Source organism: Schistocerca nitens, chromosome 1, assembly GCF_023898315.1.
Source record: "Schistocerca nitens isolate TAMUIC-IGC-003100 chromosome 1, iqSchNite1.1, whole genome shotgun sequence".
In the NCBI taxonomy this organism is placed as follows: domain Eukaryota; kingdom Metazoa; phylum Arthropoda; class Insecta; order Orthoptera; family Acrididae; genus Schistocerca; species Schistocerca nitens.
In genome coordinates, this window is record NC_064614.1 from 590,005,905 (window position 1) to 590,029,339 (window position 23,435).

The window sequence follows — 23,435 nt, forward strand, 5'->3', positions numbered from 1 at the left end:
GCTTTCTCATTCATGAGAATGCCTCCGTCCATACAGGAAATCTCTGTTTCTAGAGACTAGATACAGAGTGATTTAGGAGGAATGTCACATAATTTGTGTGGTTATTCTACATGTGAAAATAAACTGAGAAAGTCCTATGAACATGTGTCTGATTTTTCAGTCATTATGGAACTGGAGCAGTTTGATGACTACTCACATCCATGAATGATAATGAAGACAAGAGAGAATATTACTGAAATGCTGTATAGGCACTATGGTGAACAGAATAATGATGGGATGTATGACTGATCCGTGCAAGAAGAGGTGTTGAAATAGGCCGCCACCCACACAATGCACTTGTCAATGCATTGGAGGGTGTTGCATATCGATCATCATCTTAGTTGGCTTTAATGCCCACAACAGCATTGGTAATGCAACCAACAAGTTCTTCACACATCCCTCTTTAACTAATTCCATAAACAAAAGTATAATGGAGTGGATCAGGTGATCTGGCAGGGCAGGTAATGAGTCGGCCGTGGCCAATACGCCGTTCAGAAAATGTATTATTCAGATATTGGGATACTCGACTGGTACACTGGATCGGTGAGCCATCATTTTGCAGATACATTTGCCATTGTTGCTCTAATGTCACATCTTCCAAAAATGCAGGTAGATCTCCTGTCAGGAAATTTGCATATGCTGCAGCTCTCCTGCAATTTGACAGGCCTATTACAAGATCATCGATCGTACCACTCCATATATTCACCGAGAACCTAACTTGGAATCTTGTTTCCCTAGTGTCATGTGGGTTCTCTATAGCCCATTATGAGAATTGCGAGTGTTCTTAATACCATTGCTTGTAAATGTAGCTTCGTCTGTAAATAAAGTGTACTGCATATGCTCACCCATTCACAAAATTTTCGGCTGCTTACTGAGTCACCTGGATGCAGATGTTACATCAGCTGCTCATGGAATGCGTACAAGCCGCTGGAATGTAACGTATTCCACACGCGCGCTTGTGGAATATCGATCTGATGACTAAGGCGCCCAGTACTTGTGGGACTCCATTATACCATTACAATAATGTCTAGCCTTTCCTCAACTGACTGGATGGTCTTACATTCTGTTGTGTACACCGGATAGTGTTGAATTCACTTAATGTTCTAAAAACCCTAGGAAATACCTTGGAACTGGGGGTTTGTCAATCAGGGAAACATCTCTGGTATTCTGTCTAGCCCCAAGGGCACTGCCATTACAGTACCCATACACAAACAACATGTCTGCGTATTCTGCATGGGTGAATATTATGCGACATGTTGGTATTCACAGACACAATGAACTTAACCAATTAAACATTGTTCGCATACAGTGCGTACAAAGCCTCACGACTGCTCAGTGATCCAACCTATGATCGTACTCTATGTATTCTTGCCGCTGTTGCCTAGGTGTGGCATTACAGTGCTGCCATCTGTTGGAGAAATGCTTCACACCTTTTGTATGGGTCGCCGGCCGATGTGGCCAAGCGGTTCTAGGCGTTTCAGTCGGGAACCGCGCGACTGCTATGGTCGCAGGTTCGAATCCTGCCTCGCGCATGGATGTGTGTGCTGTCCTTAGGTTAGTTAGGTTTGAGTAGTTGTAAGTTATAGGGGACTGATGACCTCAGATGTTAAGTCCCGTAGTGCTCAGAGCCATTTGAATCAATTTTTTTGTGTGGGTCAGTAATCTGTCACACCATTATTGTGTACACCACAACCCTACACTGCTTTTCGGTAAGTAATGTTCACACTTGTCTTCATATTCATTCTGACTGAAAATCAGCCACTTGTTCAAAGTTTTTATTTTATTTTATTTTTTATTTTTTTATTTATTTATTTATTTATTTATTTTTATTTTAACATGTAGATTCATCTCTTAAACTATGTGACATTCCTCCTGAATTACCCTGTACACGTCACACTCAGCTCTCACTTTAAGGAGAGTATACACTTCCCGAGAAGTGTGACAGCAATATGGGTGGAGGTATTGCGATGAATGTGGAAGACTTCTCATATTGGTTTATCCTTTGCTGTGTTGATGGTACAGTACTTTAAGAAAGATAAGTCAAAAAACCACTTTCACCTTCCAGCTGTTTCTATAGGCACTTGCACTACATCCTTAACCTAATGGCACATGGAAAGTGTAGTACCTGCATAACATCGGATGTGGTGTGTCTATGCTGGGCACCCTGTTTAACCATGATCAAATGCACTTTCTCGTTATCTACCCGTCACACCAGTGACAAATGCAGTACAAGTTCTGAAAACATTACTATTCTGTTTGCTGTAGTGAACAGTGCATACTGTCTCCAACTCTGTAGAAGACGTGTTTAATTCATTTGCTTAAGTGTGTGAAAGCTTCAGAGTATTGGAAAAGTAATGAGGAGCTGCTGAATATGCAAGATGGTAGACATGAAAGTGATGAAAACACTGATTATGAAGGTGAGAGAGAGAGAGAGAGAGAGAGAGAGGAGTGCCCCATGCTCCCCCTTTTATATATAAAACACCCTATTTTACGATTTTATGCAGTCTGCATTTTAAAAAAATACACAGAATTGAGGAAAATGTTAAAAAAACACACAATTGAGGAAAATGTTAAACCCCTTTCAAAATACGAGCAAAAACACATGTAATTGGCATATATGATTGCATTCTTCTCCAATACTTTGTATAAAATCTCTCTAAGTGTAGGAAATTAAATGTACAGTAAAATATTTATACAACCATTTGTGGTAATCAATTCATCGGTTCTTAAAAAATCACAGATGTGTAACAGCAAGCAAAAACTCAGAAAAAATTGAAATTCATATCTGTGTACAAGGTAATGAAACCATTTTCTGACATGCTACAAGCACAAATTATACATTCAGAAGGTGCATTTTTGAGAGATCATCCTTTGTGCTCGCCCACAAAAAAGCAAAAATTGATGAATGTGAATTAAATCGAAAACATCACAGCAGCTAAGTGGTTAAACCATAAACATAAATGCGGACATCTGCTTAATAACAAACTTCTGTCATCATTGCTGTTATTGTTTAATGCTTTTCTGATGAGCCACACTTCACATGCTCAGCACCATTAAAGTGTTATTTTAGGCTTGTTGAGAGAAACAGACACACAAAAAAAATGAGTTTACTTCGCCCATTGATATTCCAAGCCAATAAGGTGCCTGAAGCTGCTTCGGACAAATCTTCTCAGCAAACCGCCAAAGAGAAGCGAGAGAGCAAGCAAACTAAGAATTAGTCTGCTAAGAGGCAGGACCCTCTGGTGGCCCCAACACTACCACTCCCTCTCAGTCCTGCATCTGAGGATGCGGTGGGAGGTCTTGGCGTCCCCTGCGGATCTGGATCTCACTGATGCCTCATCCACCATAGAAATAGTTACAAATAATCAATCGGTGGCAACAAGTGACCCTGAGGCAGAGCCTGCCTCCTAGCGCAGTTCATGGTTTCCTAGCCTCACGATAACATTATCCTCCAGTGGAATTGCGGCAGTTTTTTCCACCGCCTGGCTGAGCAACAGCAACTGTTAAGCTTTACACCTGCTTTCTGCATTGGCCTGCAGGAAACCTGGATGCCGGAAATGCGGACCCCTGCCCTCCATGGCTACAGGGCTTCATGCTCATCCTCACTCCCGAGACAGATTCAGTGAAGTCCTTCCAGCCAGGGAAACCCAAGGAACAGCACAAGAAATTCAAAAAGAAGACCCCCAAGAACAAGGAACTTGCAGTGGCAACCACACCACCGCTACCTACAAGCTCTGCGTCTCAGGATCGGGTGGAAATTCTGGCGTCCGCTGAGGACCTGGATCTTGCCGGACCCTCAGACACAATGGATATAGACTGCTCAGGCAAAACGTCAGTCGCAGCAGGTGACCCTGAGGTGTAAACTGCCTCATTGACTGTTCCATGCCTTCAGAGTTCCACGATGATGTCACTTTCTAATGGAAATGCGGTGGTTTTTTCCACCACCTGGCTGAGCTACAGCTACTGTTAACCTTTACACCTGCTTTCGGCATTGCCCTCCAGGAAACCTGGTTCCCGGCAATGCGGACCCCTGGTCTCAGCGGCTATAAGGGATATTACAGGAACCGTAGTGACTGTGATCAAGTGTCAGGTGGAGTTTGCGTTTACATCCTAAACTCGGTCTGTAGTGAAACTGTGCCCCTTCAAACCCCTCTTGAATCTGTGGCTGTCAGAATACGGACAACACAGGAAATAACTGTCTGTAATGTATATCTTCGTCCAGATGGTGCAGCACCCTTGAATGTATTAGCTGCACTGATTGATCAACTCCCTAAACCTTCCCTACTTATGGGAGATTTTAATGCCCATAACACCTTGTGGGGTGACACCATGCTTACTTGCCAAGGCAGAGATGTTGAACTTTCGTATCCCAGTTCGACCTCTGCATTTTAAATACCGGGGCCGCCACACATTTCATCTACATCTACTTTACGTGCCACTGCCATTACCTCCCTTTCCTGTTCCAGTCGCGTATGGTTCGCGGGAAGAACGACTGTCTGAAAGCCTCCATGCGTGCTCTAATCTCTCTAATTTTACATTCGTGATCTCCTCAGGAGGTATAAGTAGGGGGAAGCAATATATTCGATACCTCATCCAGAAACGCACCCTCTCGAAACCTGGCGAGCAAGCTACACCGCGATGCAGAGCGCCTCTCTTGCAGAGTCTGCCACTTGAGTTTATTAAACATCTCCATAACGCTATCCCGGTTACCAAATAACCCTGTGACGAAACGCGCCGCTCTTCTTTGGATCTTCTCTATCTCCTCGGTCAACTTGATCTGGTACGGATCCCACACTGATGAGCAATACTCAGGTATAGGTCGAACGAGTGTTTTGTAAGTCACCTCCTTTGTTGATGGACTACATTTTCTAAGCACTCTCCCAATGAATCTCAACCTGGTACCCGCCTTACCAACAATTAATTTTATATGATCATTCCACTTCAAATCCTTCCGCACGCATACTTCTAGATATTTTACAGAAGTAACTGCTACCAGTATTTGTTCCACTATCATATAATCATACAATAAAGGATCCTTCTTTCTATGTATTCGCAATACATTACATTTGTCTATGTTAAGGGACAGTTGCCACTCCCTGCACCAAGTGCCTATCCGCTGCAGATCTTCCTGCATTTCACTACAATTTTCTAATGCTGCAACTTCTCTGTATACTACAGCATCATCCGCGAAAAGCCACATGGAACTTCCGACACTATCTACTAGGTCATTTATATATATTGTGACAAGCAATGGTCCCATAACACTCCCCTGTGGCACGCCAGAGGTTACTTTAACGTCTGTAGAAATCTCTCCATTGATAACAACATGCTGTGTTCTGTTTGCTAAAAACTCTTCAATCCAGCCACATAGCTGGTCTGATATTCCGTAGGCTCTTACTTTATCAGGCGACAGTGCGGAACTGTATCGAACACCTTCCGGAAGTCAAGAAAAATAGCATCTACCTGGGAGCCTGTATCTAATATTTTCTGGGTCTCATGAACAAATAAAGCGAGTTGGGTCTCACACGATCGCTGTTTCCGGAATCCATGTTGATCCTTCATAGTAGATTCTGGGTTTCCAAAAATGACATGATACTCGAGCAAAAAACATGTTCTAAAATTCTACAACAGATCGACGTCAGAGATATAGGTCTATAGTTTTGCGCATCTGCTTGACGACCCTTCTTGAAGACTGGGACTACCTGTGCTCTTTTCCAATCATTTGGAACCTTCCGTTCCTCTAGAGACTTGCGGTACACGGCTATTAGAAGGGGGGCAAGTTCTTTCGCGTACTCTGTGTAGAATCGAATTGGTATCCCGTCAGGTCCAGTGGACTTTCCTCTGTTGAGTGATTCCAGTTGCTTTTCTATTCCTTGGACACTTATTTCGATGTCAGCCATTTTTTCATTTGTGCAAGGATTTAGAGAAGGAACTGCAGTGCGGTCTTCCTCTGTGAAACAGCTTTGGAAAAAGGTGTTTAGTATTTCAGCTTTACGTGTGTCATCCTCTGTTTCAATGCCATCATCATCCCGGAGTGTCTGGATATGCTGTTTCGAGCCACTTACTGATTTAACGTAAGACCAGAACTTCCTAGGATTTTCTGTCAAGTCGGTACATAGAATTTTACTTTCGAATTCACTGAACGCTTCACGCATAGCCCTCCTTACGCTAACTTTGACATCGTTTAGCTTCTGTTTGTCTGAGAGGTTTTGGCTGCGTTTAAACTTACAGTGAAGCTCTCTTTGCTTTCGCAGTAGTTTCCTAACTTTGTTGTTGTACCACGGTGGGTTTTTCCCGTCCTTCACAGTTTTACTCGGCACGTGCCTGTCTAAAACGCATTTTACGATTGCCTGGAACTTTTTCCATAAACACTCAACATTGTCAGTGTCGGAACAGAAATTTTCGTTTTGGTCTGTTAGGTAGTCTGAAATCTGCCTTCTATTACTCTTGCTAAACAGATAAACCTTCCTCCCTTTTTTTATATTCCTATTAACTTCCATATTCAGGGATGCTGCAGCGGCCTTATGATCACTGATTCCCTGTTCTGCACATACAGAGTCGAAAAGTTTGGGTCTGTTTGTTATCAGTAGGTCCAAGATGTTAGCTCCACGAGTCGGTTCTCTGTTTAATTGCTCGAGGTAATTTTCGGATAGTGCACTCAGAATAATGTCACTCGATGCTCTGTCCCTACCACCCGTCCTAAACATCTGAGTGTCCCAGTCTATATCTGGTAAATTGAAATCTCCACCTAAGACTATAACATGCTGAGAAAATTTATGTGAAATGTATTCCAAATTTTCTCTCAGTTGTTCTGCCACTAATGCTGCTGAGTCGGGAGGTCGGTAAAAGGAGCCAATTATTAACCTAGCTTGGTTGTTGAGTGCAACCTCCACCCATAATAATTCACAGGAACTATCCACTTCTACTTCACTGCAGGATAAACTACTACTAACAGCGACGAACACTCCACCACCGGTTGCATGCAATCTACCCTTTCTAAACACCGTCTGTACCTTTGTAAAAATTTCATCAGAATTTATCTCTGGCTTCAGCCAGCTTTCTGTAGCTATAACGATTTCAGCTTCGGTGCTTTCTATCAGCGCTTGAAGTTCCGGTACTTTACCAACGCAGCTTCGATAGTTGACAATTACAATACCGATTGCTGCTTGGTCCCCGCATGTCTTGACTTTGCCCCACACCCGTTGAGGCTGTTGCCCTTTCTGTACTTGCCCAAGACTATCTAACCTAAAAACCCGCCCAGCTCACGCCACACACCCCCTGCTACCGTGTAGCCGCTTGTTGTGTGTAGTGGACTCCTGACCTATCCAGCGGAACCCGAAACCCCACCACCCTATGGCGCAAGTCGAGGAATCTGCAGCCCACATGGTCGCAGAACCGTCTCAGCCTCTGATTCAGACCCTCCTCTCGGCTCTGTACCAAAGGTCCGCAGTCAGTCCTGTCGACGATGCTGCAGATGGTGAGCTCTGCTTTCATCCCGCTAGCGAGACTGGCAGTCTTCACCAAATCAGATAGCTGCCGGAAGCCAGAGAGGATTTCCTCTGATCCATAGCAACACACATCATTGGTACAGACATGAGCGACCACCTGCAGATGGGTGCACCCTGTACCCTTCATGGCATCCGGAAGGACCCTTTTCACATCTGGAATGACTGCCCCCGGTATGCACACAGAGTGCATATTGGTTTTCTTCCCCTCTCTTGCTGCCATTTCCCTAAGGGGCCCCATTACGCGCCTGACGTTGGAGCTCCCAACTACCAGTAAGCCCACCCTCTGCGACCGCCCGGATCTTGCAGACTGAGGGGCAACCTCTGGAACAGGACAAGCAGCCATGTCAGGACGAAGATCAGTATCAGCCTGAGACAGAGCCTGAAACCGGTTCCTCAGACAAACTGAAGAGGCCTTCCGTTCAGCCCTCCGGAATGTCTTTCGCCCCCTGCCTCACCTTGAGACGACCTCGCACTCTACCACAGGTGAGGGATCAGCCTCAATGCGGGCAGTATCCCGGGCAACCACAGTCGTAGTCTGATCGGGGGATGCGTGGGATGAGCTGGCCGTCCCCGACAAACCCCCATCCGGACCCCTACAGTGATGCCCATTGGCAACAGCCTCAAGCTGTGTGACTGAAGCCAACACTGCCTGAAGCTGGGAGCGAAGGGATGCCAACTCAGCCTGCATCCGAACACAGCAGTTCAGTGTGGCTCATGGTAGTTACTTGGACATTGATTTATCAATTTGCAGCCCAAGACTTCTCCCATCTATCCATTGGAGAGCACAAGATGACCTGTGTTGTTTGGACCACTTCCCCATCTTCCAGACACTGCCCCAACGTAAGGGCCCTTGGATGCATGTCCAAATGGGCTTTAAACAAGGCGGACTGGCTAACTTTCACCTCTGATATCACCGTTTACTCTCCCCCTCATGGTAACATCAATGTGATTGGGGGGGGAGTCACTACCAGAATCGTTCCTGTGGCAGAAAATGCGATCCATCACTCTTTAGGATGCCCCTGGCGAAAGACAGTCCCTTGGTGGTCGCCGGGAGTCGCTGAGGCAATTACTGTGTGTTGGTGAGCTCTACAGCAACATAAGCGACACCCTTCCCTAGAGCATCTTATAGCCTTTATAAGCAGCACTGTGCCCATGTATTCCAGCTTATAAAATGACAGAAGCAGGAGTGTTGGGAGTGGTACATGTTGACCATTGGCTGCCATGCGTCACCTTCCCAAGTCTGGATGAAAATCAGATGTCTTTTTGGGTATCAAACCCCAACAGGTGTCCTTGACGTTACCATTAATGATGTGCTATATACCGATGCAAATGCAATTGCCGATCACTTTGCTGAGCACTGTGCTCGAGCGTCTGTGTCGGAGAACTATCCCCCATCCTGTCGCACCCTCAAACGATGGATGGAAAGGAAAGTTCTCACGTTCACTACACACCACAGTGAACCCTACCTGGCAAAATCGTATCCTTGCCACGTTATACGGGTGGGGCCTTTGAGGCCCACTCCCGATTTTTATCCAGAATTTCTTGTTGCTTCATACTTTCCATGTACAAGTTAGTGCCTCACATAGTTCTCCCCATATCTAGGAGAATGGGGTCCCACAGGGCTCTGTATTGAGTGTATCACTATTTTTAGTGGCCATTAATGGTCTAGCAGCAGCTGAGGGCTGTCTATCTCACCCTACCTGTATGCAGACGGCTTCTGCATTTCGTACTGCTCCACCAGTACTGGTGTTGCTGAGCAGCACATACAGGGAGCCATCCATGAGCTGCAGTCATGCACTCTCGCCCATTGCTTCCAATTTTCGGCCATTAAGTCTTGTGTCATGCACTTCCGTCGACGTCGTACCGTTCACCCGGAACCAGAATCTTCCTTAATGACGGTCCACTCACTGTGGTGGAGACATATCATATCGGTTCTTAGGAGTGGTTTTCGATGCCCGATTGACTTGGCAACCGCACCTTCCTCAGCTTAAGTGGAAGTGCTGGCAGCATCTCAGTGCCCTCCCCTGCCTGAGCAACACCAATTGGGGTGTAGATCACTCTACTCTGCTGCAGCTCTACAAAGTCCTTGTTCAATCCCGCCTTGACTATGGGAGTCTGGTTTATGGTTTGGAGGCACCCTCAGCATTGTGTTTATTCGACCAAGTGCACCACTGTCACTTTCGCCTAGTGACGGGAGCTTTTAGAGGGAGTCCGGTGACCAGTGTCCTGGTGGAGGCCAGATCCAACGTGCACAACTGCTTGCCAGTTACGTTGCACACATTCGTAGTTCTCCTGCGCTTCCAAATTATCGTCTCCTTTTTCCACCCGGGGAGTTCATCTCCTGCATCGGCGGCCTATGTCAGGGCTAACGATTGCGGTTCGCATATGATCCCTTCTGTTCGAACTGGAGTCCTTCCCTTTACCACCTCCCAATCAGGTCCGTCCGCATACATCTCCATGGTGTACACCTAGGCCGCAGATTCGTCTGGATCTTTCGCATGACCCTATGGACGCAGTTACTCCTGTTGCTCTCCACTGTCACTTCCTCTCTGAAGTGGTTTACACCAACGGCTCAGTGTCTGATGGTAAAGTTGGCTTCGCCTACATCCACAGAGGTCATTTTGAACAACATTCCTTGCCCGGTGGCTGCAATGTATCACAGCAGTGCTAGTGGCCATCTCTCGTGTATTGACTCCTTGAGCAGCCTACAAACTGTCGACCAGTGCTACCCTCGTCATCCTTCGGTAGCATCCATCCAGGAATCTATCTGTGCCGTGGACCGGTCCTGTCGTTCAGTGCTTGTTTGTGTGGACCCCAGGACACGTCGTCATCCCAGGCAATGAACTTGCCAACGGGCTGGCCAAACAGGCGATAAGGAAACCACTTATTGTGATCGGCATTCCAATAACTGATCTGCGTTTGTTTTTACGCCACCAAGTTTTTGGCTTTGGGAGATGGAATGCCATAACCGCAGTACACACAACAAACTGATGCCATTAAGGAGACTACGAAAGTGTGGCAGTCCTCCATGTGGGCCTCTCGCAGGGACTCTGTGGTTCTGTCAGCTCCGCATTGGCCTGGCTGGGGCGATCTGTAGCTACCTCCTGCGCTGTGAAGATCCGCCTCAGTGTCGATGCAGCACCCAGGTGACAGTGGCCCATATTCTGGTGCACTGTCCCACTTTGACTGCCTTGTGACAAAATCTTCGGTTACTAGAATTGTTGGCGCTAATTTTATCTGACAACGCCTCATCGGCAGATTTAGTTTTACATTTTATTCGTGAGGAGGGGTTTTATCATTTGATCTAAGTTTTAGCACATGTCCTTTGTCCCTCTGTGTCCTCCACCATTGTGCTTTTAGGGTGGAGGTTTTAATGTGGCTGGATTCTCCTTTTTATTCTCATGGACAGCCAGCCATGGTAATCCGTTTTGTTGCTTTAATCTCTTTTACCTGCTTCTTGCGTTTCTGTGGTTTTCTTCTCCCCTTCTGTCCATTGAAGTATTTGTTGCCCTTCTGTTTTTCTTGTGGTTTTTCCTTTCTCTCCATTCTGTGTTGTCAGTCTTGCTTGTTTTATCTCACTCTTGTGGCATTCTTTTATTCGGAACAAGGGACAGATGACCAGATGACCAACCAACCGATTAGATATCGGCTCAGTGAATTTCTGTACAATGTGTAAAGTGTAAATTTGAAATAAAGCTCAGATGCTATAGTTTCATGCCTCTATCACTGCTGCCAATCTTTACGATCAACAGTGTTTGGTGGAAAGTATATGCGTGTGTAATGTATGTAGTAAAAGGTGAATTGAGTGAGGCCATACATTGCAGGCAAGTGGCCATCATGACAATGCCCCATGTCATACGGACACTTTCATGACAGAATTTTTTACCTCAAAAGGCATTCCTGTTGTTCCACAGACACCCAAACCACCTGATCTGAGTCCTTTTGACTTTTTTCTTGTCCTGACATTGAAAAATATCTTGAAAGGGTGTCATATTGAGACTCTAAGAGAACAGTCAAAACAATGTGTCCAACATGTTAAAGTATGTTCCAGTTGAAGCCTTTCCGCACTGCTACCAAGGGTGGAAACGACAGCTCCACTGATGAAGAGCTGCCCAAGGGAACTAATTTGAGGGGGACAAATTATTGTTGTTGGAAAGCAATAAAAACTTCAATAAATAAAATATCAGTCTTACTATTTTTTCACTCACATCATACTTTGTTTGTGTACATAGTGGGTCAACAGTGAAAAGTCCCTTCACAATGTGAATTATCATTGTTGGAAATCACATAGATGTCGGGCTTGTAAACTGCAGCAACCAGGCCCGTAACACATGTACAGCAAATTTAATGGAGGCAGTAAATATAAGAGCACACATTTCAAGTGCAGAGCGGTAGTATCTGTCTTTCATATTATTTGTATTGTAATGTCAATTCACAAAAATTTAATTTGAGATGGTTAAGATAATAAAATTTTCAGATATTTCTTTCTTCCCATGAAAGCTGAAATAATTTAAGTGTTTTGCTTTGTGTAGAAAACTTGTTGTTAATTAATTTGTTGTAGGCACATGGTTCTAGCCTTCCTAGATTATAGCTTTCTTTTCTAAATACTGACATTCATACTCTTTGTATAGTGTATAGGAACTTCATACTGTGTTTTGCACTGCCAGTTTTCTACTGTGTGTGTGTGTGTGTGTGTGTGTGTGTGTGTGTGTGTGTGCTGTGAAATATGAATATGCAGCCCAAACATTCTATATATTAGACTTCAGACATTTTATGTCTTATGTACAGTATTTCTAAGAAGAATGGATATTACTACCTGTCCTAAAGCACGGTCAATGCCTACTCCATGTTGTTTCTCAGTGAAAGTAGATAAATTTGATAACTGCAAAACAATCCTATGGTATATTAATATTTATGTACAGCATATTTTGAGGTAAATATTTTAGTATTTCTTGTTTAATTATAGTCTCTTGTTTTACAGGTAGCCATAAAAATAATTGATAAAACACAACTGAACCCTGGAAGCCTACAAAAGGTAAATGAAATTTATCTATAGACAAGTCTTCTTTAAATTAATGTTACAAAACTAAACCCATATCTGTGAAAGATAAGATTGAATGCACATTAAATTTTCTAGGTTGATGGTGTGGGGTGGGGGCGGGCGTTGGGGGGGGGGGGTGCGGAAGCAGTGATATAATATAATACTTCTATTAAAGTTAAAAAATTGAATATGTTATTGTTATACTCCTGCTGCTACTATATTCTGCAATGTAACTATGAATATGTGTATTCCATTGTCTAAATTAAGATGATACAACACTGTTGCCACCCTGCCCAGTGTCCCGTCCCGTCGCCGCCCCACCCCATTTCCCCTCTCCACCCTGTTGCCACCCTACTCCGCCTCCCCTCTCCTCACTGCCGCCGCCGCCGCCCCGCTCTGCCTCCCCTCTCCTCGCTGCCGCCACTGTGTGCCCCATTCAACTTCGTGTTCCTCTTATCACCATGTCAGCACCCCTCTGCCTTCTAAAATCCATGATTCCCCTCCCCTTAGACCACAGTACACCTCGGCACAGCGACTCTCGCACTTCGCAGTCGCCACCCCCGCAACCCTCACAGCAGCACTGCTCTGTCACCAATGCACATCACCGCACGCTTCTGCCTCCCACCCCTCTTCTCCCTGTCCAGCATGTATATGCCCCGGGACAACTGTGAAATCCAGGAAAATCTGGGGTTTTCTTATCCGTGGGAAAACATGGAAATATAATTTTGAGTTAAATTATTGTAATTTTGACTTGTAAGTACTAATACATCAACAAAGAATTTTATTTTAGCCTGCTACTGCAATAGTAAAACACAAACAAGTGAAAAACACCAATATAAAAGTTAAGTTGCAAAGTAAATGCACTATTTAGAGCAACAAAACCAATGCTCACAAGCATCCTTGATCAATAAAATGCATCGAAGACCATGCGATACTTCGTAACAACGGACTGCTTTTGATGAACATGGTGTCATAACTGTATCAATTAGGTTCGTTTGAGCAGTTGCTGGCGCGTGCATGTGCGAAGCTGAAGTTGCATATGAGCAGCACTGTCTCCAGCTTCTAGACACTTTAAGTGTGGCTGTCAAATGTATAAGCAGTCGATGCGAGCAGCCAGATGCTACCTGGAAAAGTTTTTCTGGGGTGTCCAGCTGCCAGATTTGTGCATGTGCAGGAAAGTCAGACTTGTAGTGGGGAGTGGTGTCCACCTGACCTGTGTTAACGTTTAGTAATATTGCTGATCTCTCTTCATTTACAGCTTTAACATTCAGTGAAAACAAAACAGATTTCTGCCTGGGAAATTAATTCAAATACATTCATATAGTTAATGTAAAACTAAAATATGTTATTAGTTCTGGTTTCCTTATTTTATGTTACTGGCAATCGCACATTAATCGCTTTGATGGACAATGAAATTATTTTTGTTGGTTTGCTAAAGAAATTTGGCTTTTATTAATCTCATCTGCAGAGGCAGTCAGTTTATTTGGAACGAAATGTTTCAGTCCATACTACTACCCAGTTTCAACTGTTCACTGAATTTAAAGTGCACGTTTTTGTCTTGTGGTACATATGCCATAATAAAGAGCCAAACATGAGATAATACAGTAATGGTATGCCAAGAGAATTGGCTTGATAGAAACCACACTGAAGAGCTTCAGCATAATTTTACACATGTCTTCTGTGAAACACAATATTTTTCAATCACAAGACATGTTTCAGTGCTTGTCTGGTACCATCTCTATGCTTAACATTATATCTTAATTTGAGTTGTTAACGGCTTAAATTTACTAAATGCCGTTCTTCAGTAGATTACAGGCTGGGAGCACACATTGTATATCATTGTAACTGGCTTTATATTTACTCCTGGTGCAGAATATGAACTGCCAATTATACAGTTTCTGGGAGACAACTAACCTTGTTAATTTTTATACAGTTTGAAAAAGTCATGGGAAGCATGTTGTTCTTAGTTCTTGTGTATACAAACAACTTTGTTATTTTTGCAAGAAATTTGTATAGCTTATTACTAGCTTTTTGCAGTGCTGTGTGGATGTAAACTTGATTGGAAATGCTACCCAACAGTATTGCAGCGTACAAATAAGAAAATTAAAAAAGTATATGTTGAAGTTACCACATAGCAAAACATTAAAGGCACTTTGAGTTACAGAGTCTAATTTTGGAATGAATATTGTGCCAAGGACTGCTCTCTAATATTGCATTCCTTATCTAGATACGATATATAAAACAATTGCCCTATGTACAATGACTATTTGTCCCCTCCAAACAACATGCTGCACTGATGCCCCATTACATATGAAATTCCAAACAGAAAAGGGAAGAAGGATGTATGAGTGGAGCAAAGACTAAGCAAAGGCTTTGTACATTATCATAGCTACACAAGCGAAGTAAATTTTGTCTTTTGGTGCTCTCTGGCAACTAATCAAACTGACCAAAAATTTCTATCAGGTAGCAGAAAAGAACTGTGAATGGTGGTTTAAGAAGCACTGCTTTCAAAGTAAATTTCCTTTTTACACTAGATTAATTATGTTTTGAGTGAGGCTGTGCAGTGAGTTTTCTTGAATCGCAAAGCTTTTGACTCTCATTCAAACCTTAACACTTTGAGTACAGCCACTTAGAAAAATTTTGGACACAGGAGACCACCCATTGGTACCATTATTTCAGATTTTACCAGCATGTTTGAGTAATATATGCTAAAAAAAATTATATGAGTAAGCATAGGTTTTCTTGTACGTACACTATACATTTATAAATTTAAACAAGGAACTTCAATATTTGTGTGTTCGTGCAACTTAACAGTGATATTGGTATTAGCTGACTCCAAGTGTCCTATACTCTGAATATAAGATGTCATTTGCTGGCGACGTAACGTATTGTGAGCAATGATTGACTAACAGAAGTGCCTCAAAATCTCGATTTCAGTGATTCAGAAACTAATGTGCTGAGTTTGGTGGAATAATATTTTTGGAATACGAAAATCAGCTGTGCATCAAAGATCTTAACAAAAAACATTATTATTATTATTATTATTATTTTTTTTTTTTTTTTTTTTTTTTTTTTTTTTTTTTTTTTTTTTTTTTTTTTTTTTTGCTGTGTTTCATTTCCTAAAGTGCCACGGACAGGTTTTAAGATTCCAGGGGGAAGCACAAAGCCACTTAACACAGAGAAAGTGTATCCTCGCCTGGATAAACTGTGTTTTCACCTGGGAAAAAGCGTATTTTCAACCGGGAAATTTGTGAATATTTTTGCTTGCCAGCATATACACCCTGCTGCCATCACCCCGTACCCTGACCCAAAGCTACCACGTGTGCCACACACTTCACCCTGCTGCCGCCACTGTGTGTGCCGTGCACTCTGCCCTGCCGCCGCCGTGTGTGCCGCGCACTCTGCCCTGCCGCCGCCGCCGTGTGTGCCGCGCACTCTGCCCTGCCGCCGCCGCCGTGTGTGCCGCGCACTCTGCCCTGCCGCCGCCGCCGTGTGTGCCGCGCACTCTGCCCTGCCGCCGCCGCCGTGTGTGCCGCGCACTCTGCCCTGCCGCCGCCGCCGTGTGTGCCGCGCACTCTGCCCTGCCGCCGCAGCCGCCGTGTGTGCCGCGCACTCTGCCCTGCCGCCGCAGCCGCCGTGTGTGCCGCGCACTCTGCCCTGCCGCCGCCGCCGCCGTGTGTGCCGCGCACTCTGCCCTGCCGCCGCCGCCGTGTGTGCCGCGCACTCTGCCCTGCCGCCGCCGCCGCCGCCGCCGTGTGTGCCGCGCACTCTGCCCTGCCGCCACCACCATGTATCCACCCCCACATCCTCTCCAATCCATTGCCATTTTGCTCCCCTCCTCCTGCAACCCTGTCCACACTGTCATCACCCGGCATTCCCCTCAGTCCCCATTGTAGTCACTAGGCACCCAATCATCATCATCATCATCATCATCATCATCATCATCATCATCTTGGACAGTTTCCAGCCACTGGCTAGGTCTGTCGGGAACATAAGCCTCTCCATCGTGTTCTGTCTTTCCACCATTCCCCCTCTTCCACCTTCGTCCAGTTCTCTCCTCTTCTCATCACACATTCCTTCATTCCCTTCACCCATCTATCTCTTGGTCTTCCTCTGGGCCTCTTCCCCTCCAATTGCAGATCAAACATCCTCTTTGGAATTCTTCCCTCATCCATTCTCTTCATGTGTCCATACCACTGCAGTCTTGATTTTTCTATCCTGTCCTGTACTGGTTCCTCCTTTAGTCTTTCCCTCACATACACATTTCGCAATCTGTCTCGTCTTGTTACACTCAACCTGCTCCTCTGGAACTTCATTTCACTAGGCTGTATTCTACTTTTGTCGCTGTTGTGCATTACCCATGTCTCACTTCCGTATGCCAATATGGGGACAAAGTAGGTTCGGTATATAATTCCCTTGGATTTCTGTGGCACCCCCTTGCTCCAAATAAGCCCCCTAATGCATTTGTAGAACTGCCCTGCTTTTCTGCACCTTTCATTTATTTCCATTGCGTTTCCCCCCTTACTTTCAATCATACTTCCCAGGTACTTGAAGTTCTCTACCACTTGTAGTTTTTCCCCTCCACAAGACATTGGGGACAGGATTGGGTGCCTAGTGGAGGGGAAACTAGGCACCCAATCCTGTCCCCAATGTCACCCCCCCCCCCCTTCTTCCTTCTCCTCCTGCACTTTCCGCCTTGTTGTCCCCATCGACCCTTCCTCTCCCCACTTGTCACCCATTTCGTTTGGTCATTCGGCTCTGTCCTGTAGCTGCCACTACCGTATTTACTCGAATCTAAGCCACACCTGAAATTTGAGACTCGAAATTCAAGGGGAGAGAAAAGTTTTAGGCCGCACCTCCAAATCGAAACCAAGTTGGTCCATTGTAATATGAGACACAATTTAGGTCAAATGAATCATGATACAGCTACAGTAGTTTGGTTCGAGTCATAAGCTTAGCAGTTAAGCTTTACCAGGTAGCCATTGCTGTGCGTCAGGCACTCCTTCCTTTTTCACGTGCTTCGTCTGGTTTGAATCGATTGCTTATTTTGCTTTGATCTGATAAGTGCAGTTTTCTTTGTTATAGGTGTTTACGTCACTCTAAGCTGAAAATGCATTACTGTACTGTGTAATGCATTGTTTGTCACATTTTGATAGTGCGTGTTTACGGCCTGTCGCCGCTCGCGGCATGACTTGCTTTTGTGCGCGCTACCGCCGCTTAAAAAAAAAGAGGAATCGTCTCATTAGCGAAACAATGGCAAGAGACTGCTATTTGTTGTTACTTACACTGCTGCTTTCTTTGATAATGATCAACAAGAACCAAATAATAGACTGCGTATAATAGAACATGTTCTGAACGAGAGTTAGGCGAAAATTTTTCTCCGTTTGAAAATCTTTGCGGCCGCTTCTTTAGTACATCAAATTCTGCACAGAAATTAGTCATCTTAGATTTTTAAAGTTGCCTTGCTTCATTTCTGACTGTATCACTATTAGGCATAAGAATAATACGAATAAAAACATGACACGATACATATATTCTCCCGCGTTTGCTGTTGTCTCACTCTAGTTTCATAGTTTATTAGGCAGACAGGATTTGAATGAGATAGCAGCAAACACGAAAGAATACATGGCAAAATGTTTATATTTGTGTTATTCTTATGGTGAAGAGAATACTGCATGTGATTCACATTTCATCAGGTTCCTATTAGCTACCATCTGTTTTCACAGGTAGGAAAAAATTCAGAACGTAGGGTTGTTGGCCATATTGACAAACATCCCAAACAGTTCTGCCAGTCGGATTTTCGTAGTACATTGAAATTCTGCTACATTCGAAGATGAACAATACGGAATTTGTATTTACTTCGTTGGATAATGTATGAAAATGCAGTGGTCGAAACTCGGGGCGGAGAAAAAAGCTCGTCTTCCACCTTTTTTTTTTTTTTTTTTTTTTTTTTTTTTTTTTTTTTAATTTATTTACTGATGGAGAGGTTTTGGCGCCAGTATTTATCTTTGTGCCTACAAAACATGCCTGTGTAGCGCTACATATATTCGACGGCAGAAGTTAGTTTTGGCGGCACCTACCAACATTTTTCAGAACTTCTGCTTGCTTTGCACTCGATTCTAAGCCGCAGGCAGTTTTTTGGATTACAAAAACCGAAAAAAAAAGTGCGGCTTAGATTCGAGTAAATACGGTAAGCAGCAGCAGCAGCACCACCACCACCACCACCACCACCACCACCACCACCACCGAACACCCCCCCCACCCCCACCCCCCCGCCCCTCCTCCCCACTGTGCCCACCACGAGCTGCTCTCCACTTCCAAACAGCCATCGCATGCACCCTTTTTCTCCTCAATATTACCACCACCTTTCAATGCGCCACTACTGCGCTTCTCACTTCTGCCTTGATACTGTCTTCATGCCACCCTGTTGCTGCTCTCATTACCTCTCAGCTCTTCCCTCCAACTTGGCCTGCTCACCCCCCCTCACCCCCCCTTCACATTCTCTTACTCCAGCCTGACCACCTCTCCTTGTCCTAACATTCAATTACTCCAGCTTGGCCACCTCTCCTGTCCTTGCAGCCATTTACTCCAGCATTTCTTCTTTGATTTGTCATGTGTGGGGTGGCAATTCATTCTTCAGGAGGTTTTTAATTTCCGAGGAACTTTTCGCCTTATTTTCTCATTTGTTGTTTTCATGAATTAATAATTTATCTATATTTACATTGGGTGCATTTAATTTTTCTTTGTAATTTCTATTTGTTTGCACCTATTTTAAATAGCATTGCATGTAATACACATTGTTATCAACACGTTTATTGGTTTTCTCATGTTTCAGTTATTCAGAGAGGTTAGGATAATGAAAATGCTAGACCATCCAAACATAGGTAGGTATGAATAAATTTGTTATTAATGATAACTGTCAAAACTTGATTTTGCTTTTATGTTTACATTGACTTATAAGTCTCGCTTTTTAAGTAATTCAGAAGGAACCCAAGAACTGTTTCTTGGAAATTTCCTGATTTGCATCACTGTAAATTTGAATCCTTCAATATTCACAGAAAAGTTGCTGTAGATGTAATACCAGTTTTATGTAATGGGGCAGAACTGCTGTTATGTATGTTAGTGTGTTAACAACTTGAATGCTAGTTTATAATCTGAGCTACAGTTTAGAATGATTCTTCATGGACATATACAATACCAAACACTGCTTCTATTTTATCAGAACTGCCCTTTAGCATGAACTGCTGTTATGTGTAACCTATAAAGTTAGTTTTTGTTGTATGTTGATCCATATTTTACACAGTAACTTCAGTGGTTCATTGCTGTTTGATTACAACTTTGTCTCTACTCCTGTTTATGCGGGAACAACTTGCAAAACTTACTACAAGTATTAATAAGTGGCAGAAGCACCTTTAGTTGCAATAAAGATGTCAGTGTGTCCTGTTGAAACCTCCCACATTTCAAAGGCCCAGGAGGGGGGGAAAATAATAATAATAATAATAATAATAATAATACTGTAGATAGGATAATGAAATTGCACCATATGCGACAGCATGTCAAAGAAACTTACGTTCCCATGTCAGATGTCCAGACTGTTGTCACCAGAGTTCAGCATGATCACGTGAAGTGAAAATGGGACTCCAAAGTTGTGCACACAGGCAGTAGGTGGTTTTCAGAAACAAAGTAGCCAATTACTGTGTAAAGAAATTACTGTAGGTTGTATGACTGTTATTCGCCTTCTATGAAACCAATGAGGGAATGGTATCACAAGTTTCTGACAACTAGAAGTGTTCTGAAACGCTAAGACGTGTACTGCCAGAATGTTTTAGAGGAGACAGTGGAGGACGTAAGACAAGTGTTTCTCAGAAACCCATGTAAGTCAGTTTGATAGGTATCTAGGCAACTGAATGTATGCCAAGCAACATTGCATTGTGCAGTGTACCAGCATCTTTGTATGCTTACAGAGTGCAAATTCGGCAAGTTCTGATCCAAAATGACAAACCATGCCAATAATTTGCTGCAGCATATTGAAATGAATGCCATCTACCTAGAAAGACGTTCATTCCGAGATGAGGCAATCTTTTATGTTCCAGGAATGGTTAATCAGCATAATGTTCAACTTTGGAGTCAACAACATCTGCACGTTATCATTGAACATGTTGGTGATAACCCTAAATTAAATGTCTGGTGTGGGCTGATTCACGACAGGCTAGTTGGACCATTCTTCTCTGCAGAAAACACAGTGAATGGGTCATCGTATCAGGACATGTTCTAGCAGTTCGTGTACCCTTAGATACAAGACTTGCAACCCGGTTTCATTATTCACCAAAATGGAACTCTTGTCATATTGGTCAGTGGCTGTTCATTAGCTCCAAGATACGAAATCACCCAATCCCTGGATTGGACATGGAGGACACATTTGTCTGAACACCTCATTCCCCCAACATTACCCTGATGGATTTCTTCTTGTGGGGACTCGAGAAGGACCTCATGTGTGCTACAAAAGTTGAAGATATTCCTGTGTTACTACATCGTACCACTGATCGATTGTGACAGTGACAGAGAACATGTTACAAATAACACGGCAAGAAACTGAATACAGAGTTGATATTCTTCGTACTGAAAATGGACCACATACAGAAGTGTATTGATGATAATTAAATAAATTCTTTGAGATGTTCCAGTCTATAGTGCAATTTCATTTTTATATCCACTGTAATTTTTTCTCCCCTGGATCTTAGAAATGTGCGGGTTCGAAAGGGACACCCTGTACTTTGTTGACAGACTTTGAAGCAAATTTCATTACTGAACCCTGCAACACAGTTCTTCCTACTTTCTTCTGTGGTGATAAAATTTCATGATGGGGATGTTTTGCTGTGAGCCATTCTTTGGTTGTAATAGATTTACTGCATCGTCAGTTGTTAAGGCTATTTCTCATTGCGCCTTACTTTGCAGTTCTTGCTTTGGTATTCTTTTCAGAACTAATTTGAGCATGCTTTCATGCCTTGAAATTTACCAGTCAGTGTTTATCAACACACTATCCTTTATTCCTCAGATACAGTTTAATTCCCATTTGTTCCACACAGCTTCATTTGTTACCCTTTTGACTTTTGATACCTCCAGCACTTAATGACACCACCTCATTTTGAAGTGTTAATTCCTGTGATACATAATTAACTGTATTTGAGTCCTTGTAATAGTAGTAAACATGTAGGGCAAATGTTAATGTTTAATTCCATATTTTTAATTCTTTTATTTATTTATTTATTTATTTATAATTTTTTTCAGAGTCAGTTTGATTGCTCTATCAAGGGCAAACAACTTACTTCCTTCCCCACTTCCTTTCAACATGGATATAGTAGAGTCATCATTAGAAGGTCTCTGACAGTTACAGTTGGCTTGGCATTGCTGCTGCATGCATCTACGTCAACTATTGCACTTTGCCGTTGGAAGTGGTCAAGAATTTTCTTTTGGTGACTCAGCTATAGTCCTCCATCAGTTTTGGTCTGATTTTCACTTTCCTATCTTTATTTAATTTACAATTAATGGGTAATTAAAATTGAAAACATTACTTCTTTTATGTTGATGAGAACTTTTACACTGGCTTGTTGGTCTCATTAAGTTAGTTGATGGTTTCCTAGAGTAATGGAATATTCTTTGAAAGACAGGATGTGCATCCAGATGGGCAAGGCAGATAAGGCAACTGCTTGTGTGGAGGAGGAAATCTGGGTTTGAGTCCCTGTCTGGAACAAATTTTTAACCTTCAATATCAACTTATTGTGTGTCCTATTGTGGCCGGTGTCTGTGTGTAAAAGATTTCTTTTGCTGTTGGAATGTTTTTTTCCAGCACAGAATTTGTAAATTTACTCTCTTAAATTATTGTACTTCAGTTTATTTAAAGAAATTTGTTGTGTAATGGATTTTTATTCATTTACAGTAAAATTGTTTCAAGTGATTGAAACCGAAAAGACTCTGTACTTAGTGATGGAATATGCAAGTGGAGGGGAAGTTTTTGACTATTTGGTCCTGCATGGTAGGATGAAAGAAAAAGAAGCCAGAGCCAAATTTAGACAGGTAAAATGTACTACTATTAGATATAAAAAAAATTTAAGCGTGCATAGGTATGTTTCTGTTATTGAGTTTTCTTTAATTTTTGTTTATTGGAGTTTTCTATACTGGCATTTTAGCTCCTGTTTTAATTGGTTTTATTATTATTATTGTTTTTGTTGTATAAGTTCTCTTGAATTTGTGTGTTTGGCTATATCATTTAATCTCGTAAAGTCATTAATTATGACCCTTTTTTTGCATCTCTGTCTTTAGTAATAGGACTAACCTATCATTTACAGTATATGTATTAGCTGATCAGAGTATCTATACTGGTCTGAAACATGAAATAACTGTTCCGTGATCATAAGTGCACAAATACTACTCAGTTGGGTGTTCAGTTAGTGGTACTATCCTCAGCCACATACCATTAGGTGCCTTGTGGACTGTGATGTAGATGTAGATCTAGAGCAGGCATCAGCAAACTATGACCTGGGTGCCAAATCTGGCCCACTGCCTGAACCTAAGAATTTTTTACATTTATAAATTCTTAAAAAATTTAAAGTAGGATAATACTACTGAATGAAACGTGCAAATTATGTGAAAGTAAGATGTCAGCTGAATTGGAATAACACACTCTGATGGTTGACCTGGAAAATGGTGCAAAAAAAAAAAAAAAAAAAATGTGTATGATGCTTCTGTGTACAGGAAGGAAGCTTGCTGAGGAAGCCGGGCATCCACACTGCCACTGTGATGGCACGCAATTTTAAGTTGATACTATTACCAGTGCCACGTGTATCACT

At 43.0% G+C, this 23,435-nt stretch overlaps 1 protein-coding gene across 12 annotated transcripts in view; it reads left to right on the forward strand.

Annotated features, from left to right (window-relative positions):
- LOC126255653 (serine/threonine-protein kinase MARK2) overlaps positions 1–23,435 on the forward strand; it is a 301,860-nt gene that overhangs the window by 144,476 nt on the left and 133,949 nt on the right. For all 12 annotated transcript variants that reach the window (XM_049955420.1, XM_049955424.1, XM_049955426.1 and 9 more), the window contains 3 exons: positions 12,529–12,582; positions 19,424–19,472; positions 22,526–22,662. In XM_049955420.1, coding sequence (XP_049811377.1) covers positions 12,529–12,582; positions 19,424–19,472; positions 22,526–22,662 — 240 coding nt within the window. The remainder of the gene's footprint in view (positions 1–12,528; positions 12,583–19,423; positions 19,473–22,525; positions 22,663–23,435) is intronic.